Source organism: Siphateles boraxobius, unplaced genomic scaffold (assembly GCF_051911475.1).
Source record: "Siphateles boraxobius isolate OS27281-9 unplaced genomic scaffold, OSU_SipBor_1 18, whole genome shotgun sequence".
NCBI classification, from domain to species: Eukaryota; Metazoa; Chordata; class Actinopteri; order Cypriniformes; family Leuciscidae; genus Siphateles; species Siphateles boraxobius.
The window spans coordinates 11362501-11384823 of NW_027508788.1; the positions used below are offsets into that span (position 1 = coordinate 11362501).

Here is a 22323-nt window from a genome sequence, read left to right on the forward strand (position 1 = left end):
GCAGAGCGCCAACCTCTATACACGCACTTGAATGCCATTGCAACGGCTGTTTTCTTTCCTTTTTTTTTTTTGCTGATCTGCCGCGCCCCCGGCCCGCAGTACCTGCGTGCCCAACACCCCACGGAGGGTGTGCCCCACACTTTGAGAACCACAGCAGTAGGACAATGTTTTTGTCTCAGCTCCAAAGCCAGTGTGTGCTGTAACTGTGTAGTGCTCAGTTCCAGATGAACTGCAGTTGCACTTATTTTGGTATGTTTTGCAGTTACTGTTTCATATATTAGTTCTGTGTCCACATGTCCTGTGTTCATACCTTCAAATGAAAGTGTGAACATGTTGTTGACAAGGTTCCCATACTCCCACTCAATAGACCTCTGAAATATTGTTGGTTGTCATATACCGTCTAGCCAGATCTGTCGAGCGAGGGAAAGAAAAAAACGGCGGTTGGTGCGTGGAGAATTAGTCTGAGGATGGATGAAAGACAGAAGGTGGTTGGCCACCAATCATGACACCTCATAGCTCTCTCCTTTTCTTTCTCTTTCCCTCTCTTTTTGTAAACACTCAACTCTATAGCACAGAGCTCAATTACCCCCGCTCTGTCTCCAGGCTCCTCCTGCCACATTTAGATTGTGTCTTTTATCATTCCAAATTGACATTTATGCTTTTACTCCTATTGTTTTTCCACCGTTCCCACCGCTCATGTTGGGCAATTTATTTTAATCCCTGTCATGGCATGGCCTATAGCCTAGCAAAGCTTGGCTGCAGTAATTTTACCATTGCCATGCGCTGGAAACAAGAAGCTGCCACGCAGAGCTGTTGTCCCGTGTCTCTTCCTCCATTCCTCCGCCTGTCTCACCAGCACCAGCTCGTTTCTTCTGGCCCGATCACTCTCTCTCTCTCTCTCTCTCTCTCTCTCTCTCTCCCTCTCTCTCTCTCTCTCTCTCTCTCTCTCTCTCTCTCTCTCTCTCTCTCTCTCTCTCTCTCTCTCTCTCTCACTCGCTCTCTCTGTCTCTCTCTCTCTCGCTCTCTCGCATCTGTCTGTTACACTCTTTTTACTAATGATGTAGCTCAAGTTAAAGCTGCTTTATTTTTTTCAATGCTAAATTTGTTCATATACCAACTTAATGCGCAAAGACAACTATAAATAAAGTAATTATACTGAAATAAATAGAAATTACAAAAAATAAATCAAAATTAAAACATGTATTGAAATAATAATAATACTAAATGCAAACCATCCTGAAAAAAGAAGTTTCAACTAATGGCATGAGCTTCTGTCTAACAACAGACCTAAAATATTTGTGAAAATGGTCCAAATCTAATTGTTACATTTTAATTAGTATATTATACAGATTCTTCTTTTGTTCCTGGTTCAGTAAAAGTAACTGAAACTAGGTAGATATTCTCATTCTCTCTCTCTCTCTCTCTCTCTCTCTCTCTCTCTCTCTCTCTCTCTCTCTCTCTCTCTCTCTGTGTGTGTGTGTGTGTGTGTGTGTGTGTGTGTGTGTGTGTGTGTGTGTGTGTGTGTGTGTGTGTGTGTGTGTGTGTGTGTGTGTGTGTGTGTGTGTGTGTGTGTGTGTGTGTGTGTGTGTGTGTGTGTGTGCCTGGGGGCGTGCCAAGAGACACACTCTTTCTATGTTATTTAGCTTGATTTCCGCACGTCGCTCATGTAGTCAGACAGAGGAAGCTGAACAAAAAATCATATTTTCCACTATATCGTCATAGCAGTTTCTCTTTTATATGCCTTGAATGTAAATGTGTTTTCTTTTTGTTTTCTTTTTTTAGAGAAGTACAGGCTGGCAGGAAGAGCAGGAAATTTCGAATCAGGCGAATAGGCCTTTTCTGAGCCCACATAGTGTCGCTTTCCCTGTGTTGCTTGTCGACTATTTTGTCTGCCTCTGCCTTCGCCTGCTAAATCAAAACTCAATTATTCATAAACACTGCTAAATGGTTAAGAACGGAAAGCGGAGGGAGAAAGAGAAACAGCCTTGTGAAAGGAGAGAGTGATGGAGGCTGGTAGGAAATAAATATATGTCAGTAGTGGAGGGCAGAATAGCTTCACAGCTGTTTCGTGTCCCAATAAATCAAGGTTTTATGAAGCTCGTGTTGAAGCGGAAGTTTTGACAGGGAACGAGCTGTAGCAGAGCAGAATCTGTGACCTTGTCTCATGATACTTTGTTTTTACAGAAATCAATCCAGGGTGAAATTTTGTTATTTTCTTTATTGCGAGAAAAGAAGAACCACCTTGACTGTTATTTGTCCCAGTGCTGTAGGTTTAGAATAATGGATTTACCAAATAATTGGCTCTGATAGGAGCAATCGTTATTGGCAAAAGTTTGTATTTTAATTTGAATGTTAATTTTAAGTTATGTAATTTTATTTTAAAAAATACATTTAGAAGTAAAGAAATACATAAGAGCATGGTAAATGATATAAATCTGAAACATGTGTAATATACACAATACTGCTATAAAATAACATGAAAAAACAAGACTTGAGTTTTCATTCATATCATTCATTTTAAAAACAGATTATAATAATTATTAGTATTATTTTTTCCTTTATTGCGACAGGATATTATAGAGTACGGGAGAGTGAGGGGGACGGAATCAGACAAGGTCCGTAACATATTATCAGTCTATTATTTATATAGTTTTGCTCTTTAGTTATATGTATTAGGCAGAATCCACTATTGGTCGACCTTTAGTACACTTGTTTGTGTTCAATTAAGTTGCCATATCATCCGTTGGAGGAAAGTTCCAGACAGCAAATTCATAGCTACACTCCCTGGCAATCAATATCTGTTTCCACACGCGTCCTAAACGACCCCCTGTCTTCTGCCTCCTGCTCGGGTACGACGTGCACATTACAGTGAGAGGTTTTGTATTTAAGCTCTTTCCCGTAACTCTGTGCTAATATCGTCTGTAATCTCTGCATTACTGTACTGACTTTAGCGCCGTTCTCTGGCTGTGAGCTCCACGTTCTGTATAATGGAGGGCCCGTTGTCCCTCTGTGATTGCAGCGCTTCACACTGAGACCCCTGGCGAGCCGTTCTCACATGCGAACGAGAAGAAAATCCCGTCAGCGCCCTCCTTCATTTGGCCATTGAAGCCCACTGTCACAGGCTCCCATTCACAGGGTGCTTCTCCTGCGCCTGTCGCATCAATTTCCTCCGACTACGCCAGGTCCCCTTGAAAAAAAACAAAGAATGAGGCCTCGGTTGTGGCAGCGCTTTGAGCCCATAAAAGCACAAGTTCCTCCATGCTTTTGTTCCAGTGTGTGGAGACTGGCCTGGCTGGTTTTGAAGGCCATGTCATCAGGCGATAATCCAGTGTTTTGAGCACCATTGTTGGAGCCGGAGAGTTCCTCCAGAGTTCCTCTGTGCTGTAAGCTGAGAGAGCAGGGCTTTGTGCCCGGCCGGGTTTTGTCGCGCTCCGTTTTTAGAGCGCTCTGACACACTGCATGTAGAGAGATTACACAGCCCTGGCCCTCAGACCATAGCCGATCTCCCGTTGGTCTGAAATCCTCTTTCATCTCGGGAACCTCTTCTTAAGGGACACAAAGGCACTTTTGAATCCCTTGCTTTCCCCTCTTTTCACAGGCTCCTGGAAGAATTTGCTTCCGTTTGACCTCATGCGCTGATGTCGGGAGGTGCGGCGCAGGGTGTGAAATCCGCATTAGCATATACGCTGTGTTATTTGCAACCGTTATGTCGAAGAGAAACAAATAAAAGTGGAATATATGACAGAAATAAACCCAGGCCTTTTGTGGTAGTTCATGTGGATAATTGATTTTTTTTACATTTGACACTCAGGAATGGAGACTCGTCTGTGGCACGCTTGACTGCACTATTTGTTCAGAGACTGTCAAATAGGGCAAGTATTTTCATTTATGTGCTGTGAAAAATCTTAACTTCCAATGTATCTTAGTTGTTAACAGGCTGAGATAATCACACATTTTTCTTTCATAAGTTAATTAAATGAACACCTATACATGCCTAAATCATAAAACACTGCAGGCTATTTTTATTATTATTGTAAAGTCTGTAAATTATGAAGGTTTTGTTTCATAATTTAGGTTAAATTGTACTTTTATATTATATTATACATTACATTGTTATGTTATATTATATTATAAAGATTGTTATATGAAATAATAGTCATATGAACATGAAATGATAGTCAGAAAAAAATATATTAAAAAAAGGAACAATAATAAGAGGGCCGAAATTAGCAAAAATAAGCAATTTGGCGCAGTTGCTGACATTTAAATTAGCAGGAAGTAAGATGACATTCTTGTAATGTAAATCAATGAGATCTTTATAAAATAGCAGACTACTTAAATAAAGTGCATACAAATATCAGTTGTCATGCTACATCTCTTAATAATATGTCTTGGTAAGAATATATTTTAATGCTTAGTTTTATGATCAAATGCATAGTTTTTATGATCAAATCTCTATAGTCAACCATCAATGCACAAAGATGTACAAATAAACATTCCTGAAAAGCCTGATGTATCATATTTAATTTATTGTCTGAGTAAATGCTCTAGTAAATGTTCGTCTCATATAATAATAATATAAGAATTCTCACTTTTACTTTTTAAAAATCAGATTTCACAGCAAATTTTATTTTTATTTATTTTTTTGCAGCAAGCATGTCAGGAGCTAGAAGGCAATACAAATTTTTGTATTGTAGTTTTCATACTGGCAGAGAATTCAATCTAATAAAAATCCAGACTTGTTTTGTTTTTCCTCTTAGCAATAGATTTGATCAAAGTCTTCTTTTTGTGTCTGCTTATCTTATTATCCATAATTGATCCTTCTCTCAGTTGCAAAATGTCTAGCATTTCACCTCTCCTCCTTTGGGTTACAATCATTTCACGCATGGCTACCGAACAGTAAACAGATTACAGCTGCATTGAATCAAAGTAACCTAAACAACTTGATGTTCTGAATCTGTGGTCTGAAAACATTTTACAGACGGCATCCTATGAGGCAACATAAAGGAAAAGATGTTCTGTGATTAATCTCTCTTCTCTCTCTCTCTCTCTTTCAGGTGCGTCCGGTCATCACAGTCAGACCTCCCTTCGACCTGCTCTGCCTCCCCCGCACAACCACCACCAGTCATCGGCTAATTCCCTCAATCGCAATAACCACGCCAGCCGGAGGAACCTGCAGAGCCACGCGCCCACCGCCGCCCTGGCAGATGGACCCTCCACCCCTGAATCCGTCCAGCTCCAGGACAGTTGGGCTCTCAACAGCAGTGTCCCGCTGGAGACACGGTTAGTTTCACAAATACACCAAAAGATACCTGCTAGGGTTTCTCAGAATCCTTTTTTGGAAAACTAGAGAGCTATTATCCATTTTTATTGGCTGCATATCATTATGTGTGATGTGGATAAACATACTTTCTAGTTGTCATTATAGTCATTAATGATCTTTTACCCGTGTGTTGTGTTCTAATAAAGGGAATGGTTTTGCCATATTTGTTTTGTTTTTTTATATGCATATAATAGAAAATTCTATAATAAAAATTATATTATTATTAATAATAAATAAAAATTAATGATTATTAAACTGAATTAATTATTTTCATGTAATTATGTTATAATTAATTTAAACATATATTTAAATATATTATGTTATAATTTCATTTGATTTCATAAATTAAATTATATAAAATAAGATAATCTATATTTGTTTTGTGATTAATGATACTATAATTATAAAATGTAAAAAAAAAAATGAAAAGAAGAAAATTAAAAACTAAAAGTGAATGAAAACTGTATATATTATTGTTATTATTATTATTATTATTATTATTACTAAACTCAACCTGAATTTAGTAATTGAGTTTAGTTATTTCTAAACTTAACCTGAACGAGCACTTACTACTACTACTACTACTACTACTACTAATTAATTATATATATATATATATATATATATATATATATATATATATATATATATATATATACAGTATCTCACAAAAGTGAGTACACCCCTCACATTTCAGCAAACATTTTAGTATATCTACTCAAGGGACAATACTATAGAAATGAATCTTGGATATATTTTAGAGTACTCAATGTGCTGCTGGTATAGCAGTATATAATTACTGTCCTCTGAAAATAACTTAAAAGTAGCTGGCAACAAAAGTGAGTACACCCTAAGTAATAACAGCAGTATGTTGTTTAACCATGCAAAGCCACATGTCCTATTCATAATATTCATGTTTTTTTCTGCTTGACAGGACCATACAAAACAAATTGTTGTATCTTGTATTAGAGCAGTTAAAATTTGTGCCATGAGTAGAATTCTCTCATACTGACCACTGGATGTTCAACATGGCACCTCATGGCAAATAACTCTTTAAGGATTTGATAATTAGAATTGTTGCTTTCCACAAATATGGCCTTAGGCTGTAAGAAGGTTGGTAACACCCTGAAGCTGAGTTGCAGTACAGGCCAGGGTCACACAGAGGTTTTCCAAGACTGGTTCCACGCGTAACAGGCCTCACAAGTTTCAATCAAAATGAAGTTTAGTCCTTGTTCTGTGCATCAGGTGCAGAAGCTGGGTTAAAAAAACAGACGCATGATCATGCCAGCATTGATTTAGATGTTGCAGAAGCGGAAGGTCAGCTTGTCAGGGCTCAGACCATACGCCACACACTGCAACAAGTCGGTTTGCATGGCTGGCGTGCAAGAAAGCCTACAAACAGTTTGCTGAAAGCAACCTGTCCAAGAGCATGAATTACTGGAACCATGTGCTGTGGTCTGATGAGACTAAGATAAACTTGTTTGGCTCAGATGGTGTCCAGAATATGTGGCAACGCCCTGGTGAGGAGTACCAAGAAAATTGTGTCTTGGTAGCATCATGGTCTGGGGCTGCATCAGTGCTGCTGGTACTGGGAAGCTGCGCTTCATTGAGGAAAACATGGACTCCAACATGTACTGTGACTGTCTGAAGCAGAACACGATGCGCTCCCTTCAGAAACTGGGCCGAACGGCATGATAATGACCCCAAACACACCGCCAAGATGACAACTGCCTTGCTGAGGAAGCTGAAGGTGATGGAGTGGCCAAGTATGTCTCCAGACCTGAGCCCTATTGAGCAGCTGTGGTGATCCTCAAGCTGAATGTGGAGAAGAACTATGTGCAGCTCCGTGATGTCATTATGGAGGAGTGGAAGATGATCCCAGCAATAACCTGTGCATCTCTGGTGAACTCCATGCCCAGGAGGACTAGAGCAGTGCTAGATAACAATGGTGCTCACACAAAATTTTGACACTTTGGACACAGTTTTGACATGTTCACTTAGGGTGTACTCACTTTTGTTGCCAGCTATTTTGACAATAATGGCTGTATGTTGAGTTATTTTCAGAGGACAGTAAATGTATACTGCTATACAAGCAGCACATGGACTACTCTAAAATATATCCAAGATTCAAGTTCTCATATCGTCCCTTGAGAAGATATACTAAAATGTTTGCTGAAATGTGAGGGGTGTACTCACTTTTGTGAGATACTATATATATATATATATATATATATATATATATATATATATATATATATATATATATATATATATATAAATATTATTATTATTATTTTGATTTTGTAAGTAGATTTTTAGAATTATATTTTTTACAGTCACTGCATGTGATTAGCCACCGGTCTACAGGGCACAGACACAAACGACACAGACTCATATTCTAGAGACCCACAACGAACACTTAGTCACAGCCTGTCGCACTCACACACACTGGATTGTGTCTGCTGGGTCTCTGTGGGTTGTACTTGTGTTTGTTTACTGTGTAGTATAGGGTATCTTTTCTTGCAGGACTGGAAGGTTGCTCCCTTTGACTCAACAATACTCTCCTCTATTGCTGTATTGCTGTATGCACTATTTATGAGACACACATATGTCTATTTCTTGTTCTCTCTCTCTCTCTCTCTCTCTCTCTCTCTCTCTCTCTATCTCTCTCTCTCTCTGTCTCTCTCTCTCTCTCTCTCTCTCTCTCTTTCGGTTCCCATCCCCCTATCGTTCAGATGTTTTATTCACCAGGTGCTCCGATACACACCACAATCCAGTTACTTTAGTACCCCACCCTGCACCACACTGTGTGTCCAATACCGTGTCAGCATATGCGTTCACTCCACAGAATCCATGAACACGTATAAACACACATTCGCACACACTCCACGTCCATCAGCACCAGTCACCATCTATCTCCACAGATACCTTCCTCTTTCTGTCTCTCTGTCGCTCTCTCCTATAAAAAAAATTGACACTCACTTTCAGATGAAGCAAGCACCATCTGAAAATAGGTCATGCGGTGGCACGAATGCAAAACAGGGCTGCAATGGCGAGCGCGGGATACGAGAAGTTCTGCTTTAAATGCTAGAGTGCTAGCAGGAGAGAGAAACAAGGCCATATGGTGACAGATTGGTTGAGAGTCACAGAAAGTGAGGAATGTGCAGCTGTCACATGAAATAGATTGTCTTAGTGGTCAGGATTTTGTAGCCGAGGGGACCGCAGGTGGAGCAGGCAAAAGTTCGGAAGGAGTTTTTACCTCCGACACGCAGCTGCATCACAGTTTGGAGCGGCTGCAGGTTTGCTTCTTCAATATTCTCCATGCACACACAGGCAAATGCATTCTCAGATCCTTCAAACGTATCAAGCTGCCTCCAGACGTTGGATGGACTACCCACAATCCCCTTACACTTCAAAGCTCTATCCTTGACTGGCAGATTAGAATGACTTCTTTCAGGGCGTATGGACGTGACCTCCAACAGCCTCTACCTCATATTGCTTTGTCTGTTAGACAGCCCAGTCTGCCACAAAGTGCAAACCCAGCACTTCTCACGACAGTTTAATGAGATAAATACCGTTGGGTATTTACAGAGGCAGTTTAGAGCTACTCTTAGCTCTGCCATCTTTTTGTAATGGAGAGACGGGGGGGTGATTTGACCAACTATTTGATGTTGCTGTCTGACCCGTGGCTGTTTGGACTTGTGAAGCTAACCTTTAAAAAAACAGTTAGCAAATAAACTAAAATGTTTAAAAAAGATGTTTAAAATACATGTAATATAACAAAATATAAACGATATAAACATACATTTATATACAAAATATAAAAAGAAACAAGCTGCTAACAAAAAGTTGCTGACTGACTTACTGCATAAATGATACAAAAATAGAAAACTATGAGTATTTACATTTAGTCATTTAGCAGACGCCTTTGTCCAAAGTGACTTACAAATGAGGACTAAAGCAAGTGAGTCATCGTGAAGAGGCAAAAACAACACAAGAAGTGCTCAAAATACAAAGTTCAGGCATTGCTCAGAGTAGCTTAAGCCAGACAAGGGAGGATTAAAGGAAAAGGAAAGATTATTATTATTTTTTTATTTTTATGAGGTTAAAGGCAGGGTAGGTAGGTTTGAGAAACTAGCAGAAAACTGCTGGATTTTGAAAGTATCCAACAGAGAAACTCCCAGCCCCTCCCTTCTGGGCTCCTTCCAAAGCAACGCCCCCAAAACACATGAACGCGTGATGTCGACCGCTCAGCTGGAGGACGCATTTACCAGCGCCGAGCGGAGTGGAGCGCAGTGCATGAAGTGACATCATCTATTTTTGCCTTGTTTGCCTGCGCTGACTGTATGTACAGGTGGTACTGGGAATTTGACAACTCTTTCTCTGACATAATTGTGAGACTTCGTGGCTTCCGGTCGGTACGCGCCTCTCCTCTTCCGAAATGAGCGAGTCAACCGAGTGCGCGCATGTGGGCAGCTCCTGTAGCAGCAGGGCTGGTAGCCATAGCAACGAGGGAGAGTGACAGTTGCCCAGTCAATCATTGCATTCATTCTGAATGGAATAATGAGCTGTTTATTGTAAACTCTATTTTTATAAACTCCTTTCCAGAGTACTTACATTTTAAATATATTGGTATATAAAGACAGTTTCAATAAATTTGGCAAAAATTTTTTTTAGAAACAAATTGCCTACCCTGCCTTTAAGTGCTCATGTAAGAGATGAGTTTTCAGCTGTCTTTTGAATGCTGTCAGGGATTCTGCATTTTGGACGAGGGTGGCGAGATCATTCCACCAGCATGGACCCGTGAATGAGAATGTTCTGGAGAGTGATTTTGTGGCTCTCTGTGATGGTACCACGAGCCGTCGCCCATTGACCGATCGTAGGCTTCTGGTAGGGATGTCGTAGGAGCGAGTGAAAGTAGGACGGAGCTGAGTCTGTGGTAGATCTGTAAGCAAGCTTCAATGCCTTCAACTTGATACGAGCAGCGAGTGGTAGCCAGTGCAGAGTGATGAGGAGAGGAGTGACGTGAGAGTGACAAGACAGGCTGCGATCATCTGTAGAGGTTTAGTTGCACATGATTGAAGTCCAGTCAGAAGAGCATTGCAGTAATAAAGCCCAGAAATGACCATGGATTGGGCGAGAAGTTGTGTTGCATACTCAGCTAGGAAAGGCCTGATCTTCCTGATGTTGTGCAGTGCAAACCTGCATGATTGAGCTGTCTTTGTTATTTTGTCTGTGAAGGTCAGCTGGTCATCAAATATTACTGCAAGATTTCTGATCGACCTTGATGGGTTGATTGATGATGAATCTAGCTGGATAGTGAAGTCGTGCTGTCGAGACGGATTGGCATGGAGGATGAGAAGCTCAGTCTAAATCTCCTCTAGTTTACATCTGCTTCTACAGTTGCTGTCCCCACCCTTGCAATTAGCACAGCAAAAGCAAATATCCCAAAAATGAGAGAAATCATTTAAGTGATTTCTTAAGTATGTTGTTAAGTTCACTTAAAGAAAACTAGTTCCACTCAAAGTTTACTACTGTTACACTTAAAGTATACTTACATTTAGTCATTTAGCAGACGCTTTTATCCAAAGAGACTTAAAACTGAGGACTAAAGCAAGCGAGTCATCGTGAAGAGGCAAGAACAACGCAAGAAGTGCTCAAAATACAAAGTTCAGGCATTGCTCAGAGTAGCATAAGCCAGACAAGGGAGGATTTAAAGGAGAACGAAAGTTTTTTTTTTTTTATGTTAAGTACTCAAGGAAGAGATGAGTTTTCAGTTGTCTTTTGAATGCTGTCAGGGATTCTGCATTTACATTTATACTTAAAAGTATACTTGAATACACTAAAAAGTGGGCCAATTTAGTCCCAATCTCCATCATGACAAGTTTCCTCAAGATATAATGTGTAATATCTGTTTCACATGCTCAGATAGAGCTTGAAAAATCCACCTCTGCATTCAAAAATTTAAAAAGGACTCTAAAAAGTGAAAATATTGATAGCAACATAGAAGTGTAACAAAGTTTATTTATATTCTACAGTGACCGGGAGGGTACATGTTCGGTTAATTAATTAGTTGACCTAATTAGTTAATTAGGTTAGTTTTGTTGCGGCCACAATATATTAATTCGTGGAAACGTCATATTAAATCGTGGGGATGTGATCATCAAGTCATGGCCATGAGGCCATTTTGTCCAGGTAACAACATCCTTATGTCGTGCCCATGTGATGTAAAGTCGTGGCCTCAAGATATTATGTTGAGGGAACGATATATAGGATCTTGATATATCTATTTCTCATGGCCACGAGTTAAATGCATAAACTGTGTGATCAACGGCTCTGGATAGGCCTATTGTCACGTTGGTTGAAGCAGAGAAGAAAGCAGGATCCATGTGCAGCAGTCTTTTATTAAATAACCTCAAAACTTCACAAATACAGACTCAGACTCAAGAACAAGACTCTGGAACAGAACAACCAACATAGTACAAGGTTAAGAACTGACAAAGACTGAATTAGACACGGGGCTTAATTACACAAACAAACCGGAGAGCGAACAAGATAAGACGAGACACACCTCAACAGAACTAACTAATCAATATGTAACCATGGAAACAATCAGGCAGGGGCGAGGGAAGACTAAACTGAACTAATGAACAGATAACCAGACACTGACAAGAACAGAAATCAAAACAGACTGCCAATGTTACACCTACAATAATATTTATTTTTAATTATGAATGAGAAAATAAGAGAATTATAATTAAATAATTATGAATTAATAAATTGTTATATTAAGCTATATTATAGCCTATAATATTGTGTGCAGTGTTGCCTATAGACATCATTCGAATTAAGTTATGATGTTATTATCAATAAAGGTCTAAAGAATATGTAAGAAAATAAAATAATACTGAAGGGTAAAATAAAGCAAATACCAACGAATAAAAAATAACAATAATAATAATATGTTATAATTATTATTGATTACATTTTTATTCATAATAAAAATATTTAAAAATGATCAGTGAATGTATATAAAAGACTGTTGGTAAAAATGTTTTATAAGGCATATTCTTTTAACATCTATTGATGACAAACTTCATTCGAATGCTGTCTATAGGCACCATCGCACACAACACAATATAATAGGCAATATGTTAATAATATGCTTGTCATGCGTTGAAAATGCAAATAGCGGTCAAATTCAATAAATCATGGCCAAAACATGCAAGGACCTCTTTGTAGCTGCATTTCTTCCTCTTCTTAATAATTTTTGTATACATTTAACATAGGAAGTTATTAACAACATGATTGTTATTATACTGAACATATGTACACAGGTCATAACATAATTATCTTTCTCTAGTGTATGAGATGGGGGATCCTCCAAATGAGGTGCCGGATCGGATTTAGGAGGTGCCAGGACCGGATCCGTTTTTTTTTTCTCTGCAAAAATTAAGCCCTGGTCTCTTGTTGGAAAAATCTTGTTCCTGAAAAAGCTGTTTTTTTTATTTTGAAAACAGCTTAACTACTGTCATGCAAAAAACTACTGCACTGAAAAATTCTTGTTACATTAGAAGCTTCTTTCAGTTGCCAGAATTTTAAGTTGAATTGATACTAATCTTAAATCTTATGGTGGCAGATGAAAATAAACCATTTTTCTTGGTGCCGGTCAGTCTCACAATTGGACCTTAATAAGCACACGTTCCCAAGTGTGTTGGTCCAAATGAACAAACTCTGTGACGAACGTTCCTGGTTTTGCTGGGTTTCAGCAGCACAGAGGGGAAACTCCAGATGCTCGAAGGTTTGAAAAAATGCAAGCTCACTGTGACTAGCTATGCAAGACTAATTATCTTATGAAATATGATCTCCATCGTTATCTCCCGTCAGTGCATAAAAAATGGCCCAGTTCTGAAGAACAGCAGAGGGAAGAAACTTTTTTTACTCGAACTGTTTTCCTCCGGGACGTCACACCACCATCAAAATCTCAACCGAGTGTTAGCGTGAGTGTGTGTTGATAGCGCAGCATCAGAGTGCACTGAACACTTGAGCTCTGGGAACTCTCCTCCATAGTCTTGAGATTTAAGGTATTTTCAGGAAGCTCAGTATTTACCCAGAAAAAAAGCTGGGCCTGCCACAGAGACAGAGCCCAATTAGAGGTGGTTTACTTGGGCTAAAACTCCTGCAGTGCCCCCCTGAGCTGGAGCTAATGACGACGTGCTCCATCTTAGTGGACGGAAATGGGAGACGATTCTCTATTAGGCGTCAGGGAAGAGGTTGTGTGTCTGCCTGCTGTCTCTTTCTTTTCTTTTCCCCTTCTATTGCTCTCTCTGTGGGCTTGTTTGAAACACCGGTGTCATTTCTCTCACTTGTTCTGCACATGACTTGTCATCCGCTAACAGGCCTTGAACTTCTCCACAGAAAAATACAGAGAAGTTCTTTCCTCTCCTGCTCTGAATCTCAGCTATCACTTACAGTTTTTGTTCGTCGCCAGATATAATCGGCAGAATCAGTTGGAATCTGCATACTTTTTGCACATATTTTGGGGGAAATCTTTGCAGAGAATTAAACATGGTAAAATGTGTTAAGCTGAGAGTACTACATGTTCGGTTGTAGAAATATACTCTACTGTTTAAAAGTTTGGTTTAAAGATTTTTTATGTTTTTGAAAGAAGTCTCTTATGCTAACCAATATAATATCATGAAATATTACAATTTAAAATAACTGTTTTTTATTGTATTGTATTTTAAAATGTAATTTATTCATGTGATGGCAAAGCTGAATTTCCCCAGTGTTCAGTGTCTCATGATCCTAGAGAAACCATTATAATATGTTGTTTTGCTGCTCAAGAAATATCTTCTTATTATAAATGTTGAAAACAGTTGTGCTGCTTAATGTTTTTTGTGGAAACAGTGAGGCATTTTTTCAGGATTTTTTGATGAATAGAAAGTTCGAAAGAACGGCATTGTTTGAAATAGAATATTTTATTACGAAGTCACATTTGATGAATTTAATGCATCCTTGCTGTAAAAAAATATAAATGTTACTGACATCACTAATAAATAAATATTTAATAATAGAATTATTGTATAATTTTAAATCTTTTAATGTCACTGTGCATGTATTAATTCTGTCTTTTATTGGAGTTGCGTTTTACATCTGTGCTGATGATCTGTGTGATGTTGTGTATTTGAAATGCATTTCAGACTTGAACTGCTGTTTTTTCCTCACTCTCAATGACCAGAGTGTGGACGCTTCAATTCTCACATGGTACAATAAGGAGATCCATTGTGCGACATTATTTTCATAAGTGGATGGGAATCACTCTTATCTAGACACTTCACTAGCTGGAGAATAAAGCGGACAGGATGTAACAGCCTCAGCTTGAGGTTTCTGAATTCTGCCACTGCATCTTGTATTGGGGACAATGGTAGATCGATGTGCTGTGAGAGAGAGAGAGAGAGAGAGAGAGAGAGAGAGAGAGAGAGGGAGAGGGAGAGGGAGAGGGAGAGAGAGAGAGAGTCTCCAGTGAGTCCTTTCAATGCATCTCAACATAAAACCATTTTTGGTTGGCTGGGCTTCCTTGAGGCATTTATCATATTTTGAGTTTGTGGAAATAAACAGCAGACTTGCCTCTATGAAAACACAATATATTTTGGACGTTACATGCAAACAGTATATTGTGCAAACAGACCTTGGCCCTGTAAAAAGTGTTGAATACCAAACCAGAGTCTTCGTCACTGATTCGGAAATTCCAATAATGTGGAATGTTTTGGACACTTCGGACTGTTTGTATATTTGTGTGGAATACTAATTCACCTTGAGAGATGTTTGTGTTTGTATGCGTTCTCTGTTAAATCTCATGTTTGCTTGTTAATTGCTCTGGACCTTTACTCTTCTCCCACAGGAGGAGAGAAAAGGTGTTTACTGTGAAAGTGAGAATTTTTGCGGCTTTGCCTTGCTTTTGCTTATTGCCATGTTTCTCGGTCATGCTCTGTTTGCGCTTGTTGGTGTGGATGGTATGCTGGTGAGATGTCCCTGTAGGGGAAGCATTCTCTGATTGGCTTGCTGTTGTTTAATCGCTAACACAAGTTAGCAAGTTTTTTTTTACAAATAAAAATGTGCAAAAAACTTGACATTGGTAAAAGTTTCAGAAGTAATTATAAGCATCATGTGTTACAACAGGGACCTTTCAAATTCACTGTGATGAAGAAGCTCTAGGAATTCATATTCTGGCATAAACCGTGATGATAAACATAAAGTTATGTAAAAGATAAAAATATTATACTCTTGAGAAATTAATGTGATTTTATGTTGAAAGTTGAAAATCTATCTATCTATCTATCTATCTATCTATCTATCTATCTATCTATCTATCTATCTATCTATCTATCTATCTATCTATCTATCTATCTATCTATCTATCTATCTATCTATCTATCTATCTATCTATCTGTCTATCTGATAATCCTCAAACCTCCTAGTGAAAAAAGAATAAAACCTTCTGTATGCCGTTTTACAGTTAGTGTCCATCAGGTATCTCTCCGTCACACATGTGATAACCCAGGATCTGTCCTGTTTGTCTTTGTATGTGTGCTTATTTATCAATATGTGTGTGAACTGAACCTAAGTGTTGTTTCCATTATCTTGTAGATGCAGTTCGGGGATTAATGAATGTGGGCCACAATATGAAAATGTTGCTAAAATAACACTTTTATCGGTTGCTTTGTTGTCCCTCCTTATCGGTCTTTCGCCATTTCTCCATCTCCGTCTCACTTTCACACTTCTCTCCCCTTCTCTTCTTCCAGGGCTGTGTAATGTAATTTGAGGGTTGATGCTTGTAAGGCTTATTTAAGTTGATTTATTATCACATGTCTGGCAAACCATATGATGAAATATGTTTGGACATGAGAATATTATCAAAGTAGGACAAAGTTTCATATTCTGTGCTTTGTGTTATTAAGCTAGATTGGTAAAAAGATTGTCTGTTTGTTTTCAGACGAATCGTAAAGGCTTGAATGAGTTACTTGAGCCAGATTGTCCACAGATGACCGTGTCTGCCCAGTGAGATTGCACTGTTTAGTTGGAGGCCACACACACAAAGTAAAGGCAGTGGAGTAGGGAATGACAGATTTTCTCTATACCCACTTCACTGCTCTCATCCAGCTCATATGAAAAACACAGTTCAAACTCAGCCACTTATTGTGCTGTGAATTCAAACCACAGCTGTGCATGAACCCGACTGCCATTTCACAACCTGTTACTTCTTTCCAGCACTGAAATGAGCAGCGGGAACCGAATGCAGAAAAGATTTTAAAGAACAATTCATACTAAAATGATAATTCTCTCTTTTTTTCCCCAACCTTGCCTTTCCAAAGGATATGAAATTTTATCAAAATAATTTTCACACTGCTCTTTTAAAGAATACAGTGACCAATACACTCGTATATATATATATATATATATATATATATATATATATATATATATTTTTTTTTTTTTTTTTTTTTTTTTTACTCAGTCATATTGTCCACTTTCATATATTTATAGTGATTTTTCCTTTTGTAGCTTGACAGCTCATCACTTCATTTCTTTATTGTATTAAAACAATTCTAAAACCTTTGGGTTCTAAGGAAAAATAAAGTCATACGACATACGCTACTGTTCAAAAGTTTGGGGTCAGTAAGCTTTTTTTAAAAGAAATTAATACTATTATTTAGCAAGGACACATTCAATTAATCAAAAGTGACAGGAAAGGCATTATTAATATAATGTATTGTTCTTTTTATTCATCAAAGAAACTTAAATATTAAGCAGCACAACTGTTTTCAACATTGATAATGATCTGAAATGTTTCTTGAGCAGCAAATCAGCATATCAGAATGATTTCTGAAGGATCATGTGACACTGAAGACTGGAGTAATGATGCTGAAAATTCAGCTTCGCCATCACAGGAAGAAATTGCATTTTAAAAATATATTAAAACAGAAAACAGTTATTTTAAATTGTAATAATAATAAATAAAACCTTGTTCAGCATAAGAGACTTCTTTTTAAAAAATCAACAAAAAAAAACACGACCACTTTTGATTGATAGTGTATAGTGACATGAAGGTGAGTAAATGTCACATGTTATTCTAGACTGTTAAGCAGGTTCAGCTCAGATCTAGGGATAGATGTGTTGCTGGGTTTTGCAGCACTGAGATGCTGGCCAGTGCTCATGGGTTGTTCTGGCTGTGGGCAGCAGGGAGCAGTTGGATGCCTTGCAGGGGGGCAACAAAGAGGCCTGGTGGAGTGTGACTGGACCTCCTGTCCCGAACAAGACACATGGACAAAGATCTAAAGCTGGTTTAGCATAGGACCTCAGCCTGAGCCAAACCTAGTGCTCATCAAAGCTTCCTGGTCTACTGTCATCTGCTTTCATCCCCTTCCCATATGCCCCCGTCCCCAAACACGCACACACACACACGTTACCCCTTTCAGCCCACCTTTGACTCTGTTCACCACGGCTACCAGATCTGGCATTATTTGCAATAACATTGCCATCCACCTTATCATTTGACCTCTCATTTTATGTCTGATGGTCATAATCTTTTGAATTATAAAAGTTTGATGCAGTCCAGGGTGATTAGAACTGTGTTATTCAGCATCCTACTGAATCTTAGCAAGAACAGGGATTTAAACACAACAAAAATCAATTCTCTCTGCTGAGCAGTCGATTGGAGTTGTCTTTATGATGCATTCAGTCTACACTGCTAGTACACAAAGTAGTAGTCCAATGCCTAATACTTTTTAAATGGCCAGAGCTGTGTTAAATGAGCCTCATTTAAAGCCATTATGTACAAATTGAACTCCTGTTTGTTAGAAAAAAACTACAGCATGAGAATGAAATGAACAACATGAGCTTCTGAAAAATGTGAATGAAACAAATAGCCTACTCCCCCATTAAACACGCTTAAACAGGCTTCTTTTTAGTCATTCAGCTCATTAAAGAAGATTTTTTTATAAGATTTATCAAAGCCCAGCAAAGCCGTGGGCATATTGACAATTTTCAGAACGTTTAGACTAGTGATACTGATAAGAAAGAGATTTGTCTTCTGCTGGCATTAGTTTAGATGTTTAAAATGAGTCATGGTATTGTTCTTTTTTCTTTCTTCTTGTAGGCACTTTCTTTTTAAGACACCGTCTGGGAGCACTCCTCTGTTCAGCAGCTCTTCACCAGGTTATCCCTTGACCGGTGGTACCGTCTACTCCCCACCACCCCGACTCTTACCCAGAAACACATTCTCCAGGAGTTCCTTTAAGCTGAAGAAGCCGTCCAAGTACTGCAGCTGGAAATGTGCCGCTGTGTCTGCGATTGCAGCCGCCGTGCTGCTGGCCGTCCTGCTCTCTTATGTCATAGGTATGTTCTTCAAAGCGCTGTTCTTTATAAAATTATTATGCTGTACTAAACAATAATTCTGGTACTTCACTAACGCATTGTTCAAAAATGTATTGTTGCAAATTCATAGTTCATGAAATTACTTGGTCAGCATAGGCTTCATTTTTGTGCCGACTTTGTAGATTGTTCGTGTCATGCAACATGCCATTCATTGTTTGCCATGGGTGATTTTATCCCCAAATAATATGCAACTACAGAGAAAGTGTCTCTAGTTTTCAGATGGAGTTTTCATGACATTAGTAGGTATACCTAAATGAGTGGCACTTGAATTTGTTTTGCTGAGTGATAGTCTTAAATGTGATCATCCATTTTCTTTGCGCTGTCCTTGAGGATTTACACTTGAGGCACTTGTTACTTTATAAGCAATTTATAATTTAGCATGATACAAACAGTGATATTTAATTCACATTTTACAATTCAGTCATGCATAATTAGCTCCTGAACTGAATTCACGGATCCTTGATGGATCATTTATTTCTGTCTAAACAATAAGTCAGCAACCACAGGACGATGAATAAATGAATGTAATTAGACACTCCTTAAATGTCATGAGCACAAGTTAGTGTAGTTAGCAGAGGGTTTGCCTGGCAGTGCTCAGCGTCCTCTAGCACACCATGGCCTTTCAAAGCTCAAAGAATGACCCTGAGATGACTCGCTCAGAAGAATGACATTTATCACGAAGAACGAAGCGCTTCAAAGCTTCTTTGATAAACCATTGATGTGTGTTATTGTTGTGGTACAATTGCAGCAAAGCAAATACCCACGCAGAGGGGCGGAAGGAGCCTCAGCGTGTGGACGTTTACTTCAGACGGCATTGTGGGATTCATCCGCCGTTTGATATGGGCTGTGATTCGGATGTATTTGGGGAAGGACGGTTTGGTCTTATCAAGCCACCTCTGCAGGGAGTGCTGCTTAGTTTCAAGTTGCTGAGAGTTGCACTTGAACATTAAGAAAAGGTGGCACTGAATGTGAGAAAGAGACTGCGTGTCTAGTCTGATAAGAGTCGGACCCTTTCCAGCAATACAGTCAACGGTAAATGTCACCAAGCACCTTGAGTGTGTGCCAGAGTTGCACCTTTACAAAGCAGTGAAAAAAGCAGCCTTTTCTGCTTGAATAATCTGCACATTTACATGTTTAACATCTCGTTTGTTTTTCCTTGTTTATTTTGCTGGAGCTTCGGCTCTGGCCTCATTTTCAGTTTTTGTGCAAAGACAATTTTTGTCTCCGTACCATCAGACATTTATAAACACACACACACACACACACACACACACACACACACACACACACACACACACACACACACACACACACACACACACACACACACACAGAATATTTATGTTCAGAGTACTTTTGATGTGAGTTTGCTAAATAAATGTTAAATGAATGTGTATTTGTGTGTATCTTGTGTGCAGTGGCCTGTAAAGTGTTCTGTAAACTATTCCAAAACCTCAGGGACTTTTTCAGGACAATAGGACTGTTAATGAATGTGTGTGGCTGGTCCACTGAGCTGTAACCACCCAGTGAGCAATTACCTAAATCACACAGGTTCTTGAAAGTTTGTACCACACTTCACACAACACCCTGCATATGAACACACAGTCAGACTGAAATCAAAGCTTGAACCCAAACTTTTGAACGGTAGTGTATTTATACTTTTTTTTGGAACTGATGGTTACACCACAATTTTAGAGTTGTTTGATTGAACATTTGATTGAAAATGGCATTAAAGATCTTCCAAACCTAATGCAACTAATGAGTACATTTTTAAGAATCTGCCGCACGTGTTGTAAACTAAAACTAAAATATTTTATTTATATACATTTATTTGTATGTATCTATTTAAATATTTTACTTTATTTGAAACCCATTGGCTGCCATTCTTTCATATTTTTTTTTCTGTCAGTGATGTAAACCAACTTCAAAAAACTTTTTTAGAGCATAACATCCATTCCCAGAACTCCAAGTGTGCTCCCATTCAAACCCATTATCCCAGTGCTTTGTCCAATACTCACACGTGGCTTAATTACAGTGTCAATCTCTTGGATGACGGTTCTATTTGTCTTGCCATTCTGATGTCAGAGGCAGCATCCCTTGCTTGAGATCTGGATACGGGTTGCTAGGAGACAGGTGTTGCAGTCCTGATGCGGGAGGTTGGGGTTCTGCACGGGGCACAGTGGCTGCATCTGACAGCCATAAGGCCACTGTGACTAATGTGGACTAATTGGTGTAAGATGATGAAAGAAGCAGATGAAAGACGGAGAGATAAATGATAGATGTCTAAAGGCTAAGTGAAGTATTCTGCCCCCCACCTTCCTCATTGCACACGTGAGCTGAGTGCAATGTTACCTCTAAGCTCGACACGTGCGCGGCCGCAATCTTCTGATGTCTCAAACGCGCAGAAAGAATAAAAAACGCACAGAGGACAGATGCAAAATGTGTAGGGAAATCCATTTGATTTTAATCTAGATGAGAGTTAGTGTCTCTATAGAGTTAGAACCGATGAATGCGGTTTACAGGATTCATAGAAAGAGAATTATGAGCCAAATAAGTCGCTGTATTTTAATGTTTGTGGACCAAACATTAAAACGGGGGGGGGGGGGGGGGACAAGTAAGGCTGGTTACGACAAGTAAGGCTGGGTACAATTTAAGCTAAAACGGCTTGCCATAGAAAGACCCATACTGCCAAGCCTGTCTGTCCCTATAACCTTATCCCATATCCCACCTCATGCTTTCACGTGTTTCAAGTCGGTAAAGATTTGTTGAATAATTGAGATACATTAGAATCGTTTCGTAATAGTGATTCTTTGAATCGATTCTATGAATTGTAAGAAGCCTTAAGATTCTCATCCCTACTGTTGAATTATGTACATTAAGGATTGTGAATTAATAAAGTATTTAGTCAGTTTTGATTTCCTGTTGATTGTAAATCATCTATTCAGTTGCAGAGTGATTTGTGTCGGAAGTGTATGACTCACCATTCCAGCTCCTGTTTATGAAACAGGTCAAGACTCTGTCAGGTCTACGGTAACACGCTGTGTGTCAGTCAGAATGAGTCATCATGTGTCCATTTACCACTGCTCTCTGTCAGCAGGGACTTTTAGTGCCTATTTTATATTTGTCCTCACCACACACACACACCCTGGGACCCTCGTGGCACACTCCTCTGCCCATACGGCCACGCAAACAAACACAACAATCAGTCACACACCTACACACCGCGAGATCTTGGAGATTCTGTCTTGTGGAGATAATATTTTCACCAGTCTATCTCTAACTCGCAGCTCTGTGCCGTCTGCCTTACTGACACACTCCAGCGTACATGCCCTGTACTGATTAAAATGACACTTTTCATTTTCTACTTTCACTTTTATATTTACTTTCCACCTATATTCTGTGTTTGTCTGACATCTGCTTAATATTAAAGCCACTGAGTGACAGGGGAGCGAAATAGTTTGATTAGAGCTCCGCGTGCATTTGTTCGGATTGCAGGACAGAGATTGTGGGATCCCCATCGTCACTCCATACCTGTGATAAAAAATGCTGTCAGTCAAAGCATC

The 22323-nt window shown here is 39.0% G+C and overlaps 1 protein-coding gene across 1 annotated transcript in view; it reads left to right on the forward strand.

Annotated features, from left to right (window-relative positions):
* Nucleotides 1-22323, forward strand: part of tenm2b (teneurin transmembrane protein 2b) — a 294981-nt gene that overhangs the window by 199596 nt on the left and 73062 nt on the right. The window contains exons 5-6 of the mRNA XM_077233547.1: nt 5058-5283; nt 18483-18721. Of these exons, the coding sequence (XP_077089662.1) occupies nt 5058-5283; nt 18483-18721 (465 nt within the window). The remainder of the gene's footprint in view (nt 1-5057; nt 5284-18482; nt 18722-22323) is intronic.